Source organism: Rosa rugosa, chromosome 5 (genome assembly GCF_958449725.1).
Source record: "Rosa rugosa chromosome 5, drRosRugo1.1, whole genome shotgun sequence".
Taxonomy (NCBI): Eukaryota; Viridiplantae; Streptophyta; class Magnoliopsida; order Rosales; family Rosaceae; genus Rosa; species Rosa rugosa.
Window position 1 is genome coordinate 14,133,088 of NC_084824.1, and position 9,802 is coordinate 14,142,889.

The 9,802-nt window shown below is 35.3% G+C and overlaps 1 protein-coding gene across 1 annotated transcript; it reads left to right on the forward strand.

Annotated features, from left to right (window-relative positions):
- The first annotated feature begins 6,170 nt into the window (after positions 1-6,170).
- Positions 6,171-8,327, forward strand: LOC133712049 (transcription factor MYB108). The gene is made up of 3 exons (XM_062138126.1): positions 6,171-6,506; positions 7,132-7,261; positions 7,352-8,327. Exons 1-3 carry the CDS (start codon positions 6,329-6,331, stop codon positions 8,073-8,075), a joined length of 1,032 nt encoding a protein of 343 aa, XP_061994110.1. The 5' UTR covers positions 6,171-6,328; the 3' UTR covers positions 8,076-8,327.
- The last annotated feature ends 1,475 nt before the right edge of the window (positions 8,328-9,802 follow it).

Here is a 9,802-nt window from a genome sequence, read left to right on the forward strand (position 1 = left end):
TCCTAAAAAGAAAAGGAAATGGATTAAAAATAATAATATAATGAGGAAGACAAGGAAATTCCCATAGTTTTGGGACACAATTACATAAGTAAATTGTGTCTCAACATTTTCCATTTGAGTTTTTCTCCCAAAACCCGAAAAAAAAAAAAAAAAGAAGTCTCTGCTTGCTTATGGGTTCCTTTCCAAATAGATACCACCCTCAACTTTAAATAAATAAATAAAAAAACACCCATCTTTCTACTCGCCCAAATGCTTCGATCCTACCTTCAAATCGATAGGTTAATTTAATAGTGGACTGATGGTGTCACGAATTCAATTAATATTACTCCTAGCAGCAAAGAAACTAGGACTGTTTCTTCACTAGCAAATAACAAGTTCCAATATGTTTTTGTCGCTCATATCATCTAAAACCTCCAGAATTTGAACAAACCTTGGAACACAGTTTGCCGACTCGGAGGGGGAGAGAGAGAGAGAGACATTGACAGATTGGGGAGTTTTATCAAATTTGACAGGGAGAATAGGAATGTCAAATTCACGTAGAATTTAATAGATCTGTTGGAGTGCTTTCCTCTTTCATTTTTACCATTGGGCACCCTATGTGGCAAAAGACCACTCCGATGGAGATGCTCTAAGGGTTTGGGTCACTCAATCTATTGCTAATTGGTTTTGAATGTGAACTCTAGATTACTTTATCATGGTGTCAAAGCAGGGTTATCCTACATGTGTATGCCTCCCGGCCACACGGGCTTCACGTCACCCTATATAAGGTGCTCACATGTATGGCTTGAAAATTCACCCACACATGTTTGTGTGTTAAGAGTATAGATCTCACATGGAAAAATGAGACATTGGCTATGAGTTTATAAGGGTTTAAACAATTTCATCCATTGCCAACTGATTTTAGATGTGAACTTTAAATTACTTTATCACATGCATGTATTTTGCTGTTATTCCTTCTTTCTTAATCGTGATATTGGAGAAGCATCATGGATGACATAATTGGTACGTATTAATTGATTCGACCTTCAAAACTGAGACGAGCCTCTATCATTATACAAGCAACTTTGGATCTAAGTGTTTGAGTTTAAGAATGAACATATACATGCCCCCATAATGTTTACATATAGGCTAAATATATCGATAAAACTAGCTAATAGGCACTAACACCTAATGATTACTTGTAAGCAGATAACATTGCCATATTTGTGTTGTGTAGGGACTCCCACCATTGTTTTCTTATTTAATCTTTCTCCATATAGCGGTTCCCACATCCAACTTGGCTTAATTAACAAATTAACCTCATTTTGGATCTAATAGGTTCACACTGCTTAATGATATCATAACCAGAAGGGCTAGTCCCACTAATTTATAAAGTTCATGGATATGGAATGAGGTATATATGTGCATGATGTTTCATGTGGCTCCAATTCTTTAACCCTAACCTCTAGCTTTTTCATATTTCGGCTACCTTTAGTCTTTCTTATTTTGCTTGAGATGACAACCGTCCTAATAAATTAAAGAACCTGAAAATGCAGAGCAAGCATTTTCCGACCAAGCAACAGTAAAGTTTGGAGAAGAGAAAACCATGTCCCCATAGCCGTTTATAAAGAGACAAATCAATAAGCAGGAATTGGATGCTGGTCATTTCGATAATAAAATCAAAACCCTAATTTTGCAAGGTGCATGTACGCATAGCTATAACACGTGTTGATCATGCAACAAAGTCAATTTATATTAATTTTCCTTCAGTATTTTCGTCAAATCATACAAAACAGAAAATTCTGTGTACGTATGTGTGTGGCTTATATTATTATCCAGCTACGAGAGCATGCATGCATGCTGTAATAGCTAGCTAGGTTCTTAATCCATGAATCAGTTTTATATATTTCTAATGATTATCTAATTGTCCTTTTCTTTCTGTCCGGTAGTTTTTTCTTTTTAAAGGGAATTAATGGGTATATGTTCTTTTCGCAATTAGATTTCTCCAATTACAGGAGTTGATACGTAAGTGTCACAGAAATAAGTTCCTATAACACATGGCAAACAGGTGCCCTTATGAAGTATGGAGGCGTCTAAGTATGGAGTTGATACTTGTGATGGCTTTCGCCAAAAAAAAAAAAATACTTGTGATGGCGATCGAAATTCCACCACGACAAATATTTATCCTCGACTAAAAAACAGAGATAGGCTAATATTTTAGCAAGCAATAATTTTATTATTTGTTCGATATATATATAATAAATATATATATATATATATATATATATATATATATATTATATGTCGACCTAATTTCCGGAAGTTTAAAATAAGAATTTTTTGTATTGCAAAAGGTTTTGGGTTTGGAACCCAGCGTACTTGTATAACTCTATTTTCTTTTGCATAATGTGATCTGGATTGGATTTTGATATAACTCTATTTTCTTTTGCATAATGTGATCTGGATTGGATCGATCAAAATCCAATCTCGATGTTTATAAAAGATGAATTATTTATAATTTTTCAGATTATCATATTAAATCAACATACTTTTCATATAGGATTGAATTGCGTAAGATTTAGACTGATCGAATCGATATTTAATCTACTAACAGTTATAATTGTACTTATCTATGGATTTGCCTCCCTTACCACTAGTACACGTCACTTATGCTTGTCTTTAAGTACCCAACGCAATGCATCAAACGTATGCAATATTAATCTTTACCCTTAATGAATGAGAGATTATTCAGAGCACCGCCGTGCACTTGCACCAACATAAATGAATGGTTAGATTGCATTAAATACACTTTTTGTTTATTAAAAATAAAGTTGATAATAAATATCAAGAGTTGAGATTATTTTATAAGGGTTGGGTCACTTGCACCGTCGGTGCATAGAATAATTTCCATTAATGAATACCCTAGTTGCAAGATTAATTAATAAAGATGCATGAACATAATTTGGAAATTATTATATGCACCGACGGTGCAAGTGACCCAACCCTCTGAATAATCTCTCACAATAATTCAGTAGACTAAATCAGCTTCTTGAATTGGGTTAAAATAGCATTAATTAACTACATCTACTTCCATTTTTATTAATGACGAATACACATTGTCAACTCTTAAAGCAATTACTTCAATCACCAATTTGCAATGATACATATTTTGATGGCAGTCTATAGTAAGGACCATTGGCATCTCTAGCCTACTATCCACCGTGCTTTCTGTTTAATAAAAATTAAACACAAAAATAAGGGCTCCAAGAATTAATTAAAGGTTTAGCCTTCCTGCCAGGTAAAGCAAAGTATCCAATAATTAATAGACGATCAGCTATAATAACTATTAGTCTGCTCAATGGGAAAAAGAGTTCGAATTCACGTACCAAAACAGTAGCATAAATAAAAGTCGACTGCATGCAGCTTTCGTGGTTGTAATGTATAATTTCAAGGTTTGATTAGTATTGAAAACGCAGTTAAAAAGGAGACTTTAGTTGTTAGGAATTAACATTAAAACTGCATAGTGTGTTGGTGATTGATTGAGAACAAAATAAAAGTAAAGCAATTGAATCTTTATACGAAATCAAACACATATATGTATGTTGTAACCAAAAAAAAAAAAACACATATATGTATGTAGTGGATTTTGAGAATTTAATTTGCGGTGAAAAAAAAAGCCGACCTATAATTATAGACAGAGCCAGGATTGTGGGGAGATCTAGACAGATCTCAGAATTAGTCTATGATGCAACTAGTTTATGTATCAAGAATATTCTTAGAGAAAGAGTTGAATTATTGAATATTATTAGCTAGAAGATAAGGAAGATTAATAGATCACTAGCAAAATGAAGAAGAGGTTTTTTCATGTTCACCGTGAAAGAGGGTAGTGAGCAGTCAAATTATGTACCCTTCTAGTTAGTAATCACAACGTAGGCTGGGGTTAGCGATCAACTAATATCTTCTTCTTCTTTCTTCTTTTTTGGGATAAATAATAATCAACTAGTTAACTTTTAATAATATCTGCTATTCGACACAATGAAAAAAACGAGGCAATTTTTTTTTTTATTGTGCTGTGATTGTCATTACACAGCATCAAAGCCGGCCCTGAGGGCTGCCCACTGAGGCAACCATCTCAGGCCACCGGCTTCTGGGAGCCTCGGAGCTCTGACTTTCAGTAAATATTATATAATATATATAAACTCTACGCCTAAATCACTAGTGTTAGAGCAGTGGCAAGGCTGCCTATGAGGAGTCCTTTTCAGCATGAGTTCAAATCCCACTAATGACATTTTTGCATCTATTTTCTTAAGTTTTTTGTATATTTTTGAATTAATTTCTTTTTTTTTGGTACAAACATGTTCTCGAGTCGTATGTTTTTGAAGTAGTTATATAACATAAATACTATATGTTCCTTTTCGCTGTTATCATTTTATAATTATTAAATTAAATAAAAAATAACTTTTGATAAGGAGAAAAAAAATGTATATCTTTGCCTCAGGCCTCTACAATCTCAGGACCGGCCCTGCACAGCATACAGTAAAGTTGATTGTGCTGTTAAGCTTGAACAACTTTTTTCTTTTCTTTTGTAACCAAAAAGAAAAAAGAGAGATCCATCTTTACTTTTTTTCTTTTAGTGTAATTCAATTGGTCAGTTAATCTGGTTTTATGAATTTTTTCAAAGTGCTGATAGAAACCTAAAGTGCTTTTTTCGTACGTACAATGATGGATTTAATTATTGAGAATACATAATATCGTTTTGGATTATTATTGGTTTTATAGACACTCATTTCTTACTATAACACAACGCGTAGATATTTCTCTTTACATATCAAATGGATCCAACACCAGACGACACAAATTAATCGACTCTCATATTAGTTGGTTAAGCTTCAACAAGCTATCTCAAAAGCACTAATTTTGAGTTTCCACATAGAAGCTCTTATAATCAAGGTTCAAGCCAAGAGAACTCAGGTCCATCCGTGAAGTGTGTTAAATATATACCATTTATTTATACATGTCTATTTTTTTTTTTTTTTTTGGGGCCTTGGAGTTCAAGGAACAAACACCACAACCAGTTCACCGCCACCACACCACCACCACCATACCAGCTTTCGAACCCCTCTATCTTTTGGAAAAGCCAAAGGCCTTAACCACAAAGCTAAAGGGAAAGCCGGTATTTATACATGTCTATTGAGCCGCTTCATCTAGTTAATGTGATTTTGTTAAATTTCTAATAAGAGAAACTCCAATTTTTTCACATGAGGAAGTTTTTACATCAGGCTGAAAAACATAAGTTTCATCACATATATATGAGAGAACTTGTAAAAAGTAGGAAAACGAATTCAGTGTACTATAACATTCCAATAAAGGACCATCTTTTTCTTGATGCTGTTAATAGGGACCATTATCTATTTTCTTTCATTTTTGGATAGCTATACTTTGTCTATTGAATAACTTAAATCCTTATTCTCAAAAAAATAAAAAAAAATTTAAATCCTTACATTGAATACTTCCCTTGCCACAGTAACACTAATGCAATGTTTACTTATCCAAATCACGAATATGAAAAATAATATAAATTATTTCGTTTCTTTATGTTTACAAAAAGAGTTAATTGGGTCTCATACGAAAATGAATCTTCATTCTCTTAAAAAAAAAAATAACATGAGATCGATTCCATCTCTCTTCATAAATAAAATCCTTCTCTCCCTCCTGTATTTTAAGTTAGAAAACAAACAAACTCAAAACAAATTTCTTTTTTCCTCTCATCATGACCAATTAGAAATTTACAAAATCATAATATTTTATACAATAGTTACACATTGTGATTCCTTTTACAAAAGAAAGCCAACATGCTTCGAGAAGGTGAAAACCCTATTCTAAACTCATACGTTCACGCACGCACGCACAAAATACAAGCACACACGGCAAAGAGAGAAGCTCGGGGAGGGAAAAGTCAAAGCGTCAAACTTGAAAGCCCTCTTTCTAACTATAAATAATTACCAACAAGGTTAAGTGTGTGATTACTTTAATCAACCCAATTAATTTGTAAATTAAACCTCCAAGGCCCCAAGTCCCCATTGCGGCTTTAATTTGTTCTCCCCCCTAAGTCCAATAGTCCTCCTCCTATCCTATCTCTCTCACATGCTTAACTAAACCCGTTTATCCATCTATAAAAGCAAACCCTCTCTCTATCTTTCCCGTACATCCATCCAACTATATCTCTCTGTTTTTTCCTCCATCTCTCTCTCTCTCTCTCTCTCTCTCTCTAAATCTCTCTATCTACTCTCTTCAATCAGAGGCTTTTTGTTTGAATCAATCAGTGTGTCCATTTAGAGCTGCAACAATAATGGATGTCAAACCAGGAAGGGTTTCGGACACCATTAGAAACAGTTCTGAAGAAGACGAAGATGCTATGATGATGGACCTGAGAAGAGGGCCATGGACGGTTGAGGAAGACCTTGCTCTCATGAATTACATTGCTAACCACGGCGAAGGTCGCTGGAACTCCCTTGCTCGCTGTGCAGGTATAATGATTTTAGTTACAATTTTAATTCTACTTTCCGTTGCTTTTTATTTTGCTTATAATTAGTTTGATCAATAGTGCTATAGCTGGGAAAGAGCCAAAGAACAAGTTGACAACGTGAATGAATAATGATCTGATCTCAACTTGGTATTTTTGGGTCACTTTTTTTTTTGGAGGTTTAGTGCTCTTCTCTTTTGCTTCATGGAATTGTTTTTTTTCCATTAAGTGAAAATTGCCAAAGTGCCAATCAAGTTCTTCTTCCTTCCCAGTTCTCTAACATTTTATCAGTTCTCCCTTATTGGCTTCCATGAAAAGGATCAATTAGATGGAGTGAAAAGCTTCATCTTGCTTGAAATAGAAAGGGGTGTCAAAAATTATTTAAAACGGTTGATTTGGAGGACGATATGCTTGATTATTCATGATGATGATGGTGCATGAACTATAGAATTCCAAAATAGAATGAAAGCCTATATTGTTTGGAAGCCATTAAAGCATAAATATGATAGAAGTATCAAAGAAAATGACATTTCTCCTTGAGCACAACTTTACCAAAATTTGAATTTTTTTTTTTTGCTTTTGCTTCATACACATGTCTAACAAAATTGAGTTGCAATTTGTAAACCCAGGTCTGAAAAGAACTGGAAAGAGCTGCAGATTAAGGTGGCTCAACTATCTCCGACCCGACGTTCGACGTGGCAACATCACTCTCGAAGAACAGCTTCTCATTCTTGAGCTTCATTCTCGCTGGGGCAACCGGTAAGTGATAAGAGTCTGATTCTTTTGGTTTTCCTTGAATTAACCCTAAATTTAGTAAAAACTAAATGTTACAAGGTCTGTAATTTTCAGATGGTCCAAAATTGCACAGCACTTGCCCGGAAGGACTGACAATGAAATCAAAAACTACTGGAGGACTCGCGTGCAAAAACACGCAAAGCAGCTCAAGTGTGACGTCAACAGCAAGCAGTTCAAGGACACCATGCGCTACCTCTGGATGCCGAGATTGGTCGAGAGAATTCAAGCCGCCGCGTCCGCCTCCACCGCCACCACCGGAGCCTCTTCTTCTATCACAACCGCCGCGGCCAACACTTATCATTTCAACAATAACAATAACAGCTTCCAAACCGCCGCGGGAGCAGGACACGTCGCTTTACAACAGGCAACGCTCATTGGCAATAACAATGACTTGGCCGGAAGTTACACCACTCCGGAAAACTCCAGCACTGCGGCGTCATCGGACTCGTTTGGGACTCAGGTCTCGCCGGTGTCGGAGCTAACCGACTATTACAGTAATATGTCGGTTAACAATAATAAACCTAGTAGCCAGGCTCTGGATTACTTCCAAGCCACCAATCCTCATCACCAAGTCGGTTATCATGATTCCATGACTAGTCCATCTGGTTACTCATTCAATCAAGGAGGACTAAACAGCCATAGCTTTCAAGCTGCTTCGGCGCCGGAGCAAAACAACAACGGTCAGTGGGGCATGGACGGTGGGGACTTTTCGGACAATCTGTGGAACGTTGAGGAATCCGACATGTGGTTCTTACAGCAGCAACTCGGCAATATTTGACCAAAAAAAATAAATGAAAATACAAAAAGGGGGGGGTGAAAGTGATACATTCATTGTAGAGAAATTTACCAAAGTTAAAAAGAGAAATAGAATGAACATGATAGATCTAATTGTGGATTAATATCGGTTTGTATTTTTCTTCCTTGTTTTTTTGGGTGAAGAAATTTGTAATTTGAGCTTTTATTTTGTTTCTTCTTTTGTCGGTCTCATTCTTTGAAATTTTGAAATAGATTTCGGAAGTAATTATTTGTATTTTGTCGTCTTTTAATTTTGAATGTGTTTCAAGACATTTCATTTACAAACAGGTGATTTATTTCTCACACTAACTATTTGTTCTACATTTTAACCACGGAATGTGATTGCATTATAGAAGCATGTTTGGGTGAGATATTTTCGTATTATAATATAAAAGAAGTGCATAATTGGTTCCACCATCTTTACTTAGTACATGTCCTTATTGAACTGTTACATATATTTAAGTGCAAAACTTTTGAAAGCTTGTTGTCCATGGGGCCTGAACCAGATTAAAGTCCCCAATGTTCTAGATTGGCAAAAAAGGAATTTTGCAATGATTTTCTATACGTGGTACAATAGGATTTGTGGACTTGTTTCTTAAGCTAGCCATTAAGGACAACTTTCAAAAGTTAAATACTTAACTAATCGAGCTTTATCTTGTTTAAATGATCAAGGCCACGTCTTAGGCTTAGTACGATTCCAAATCTCCCCATTTGTTTTTTGTTTACCGTCGTACGGAACGGAGACAATGTGCTTAATTAGAACCCATTAAGCAAGACATATGGTGTGTGACGTGTTTCCATATAGTCCAAATCTTTTTAGATAGATAACCCTGTGGAAAAATATTAATTATTGTTTTCCAATAATCAAATACATTTATGGAGAAAGTAGGAACATTTTTTACCACCTTTATCTAAATATTATACGTATATAGATCAAGCCAAACATTTAATATCACAGATGCATACCACAAAATTTGTTACAGAACATGTAGTATAATTCATTACAGTAGTGTTCAATAGAGCCCAATATTTTAAAACTAAAACAATCTCTTTCAATTCTAAATCATCATTGAAAGAATGTTACAAGAAATAAAATCAAATTCTAGAGTCTAGACCATCTAGACAGTAAATCAACAATATTTTATAATACCACTAACTAGAGTTGAATTTTGTAATCGAAAACAACATCTTTGAATTCAAGACCTTTTGAGTAGACCAATTGAACTGGTTTACAAGAATTTTAACCGTTACTACCTACTTTGTCTTCCTTAAAACGAAAATAGTAAGAGGGGAGATATGAGATATCAATCTGAAAGGGCAAAAAACAAGGAGGTTTGCACGTGCGAAGATGATAAAATTAGCTGAACTTAAAACGTGATGGAATAGTAGAGACTACAGAGGGGGAGGGGGGGGGGGGGGGGGGGGGGGGGTATGGCGGCGGGGAATCTTTGTAGGCCGCGTGCCTGTAAGAGAAGCCGTCGCAGTGGTCCCATGATAGGGGAGTGTTACGGAGCTGCCACGTGTGACTTAAATAAATTTTTTTTTAAAAAAAAATTTATATCTTTTATGAATAAAGGCTTCCTGGACAGAAGCACTGACAGCCGCAAGCCTGGAAACAAGTCCACGTATGACCTATAGATATACAGAAACATTGTATCTATAGGTTTATACGTCGGTATTTTTATACAGTACACCGTAATTGAGTGCACA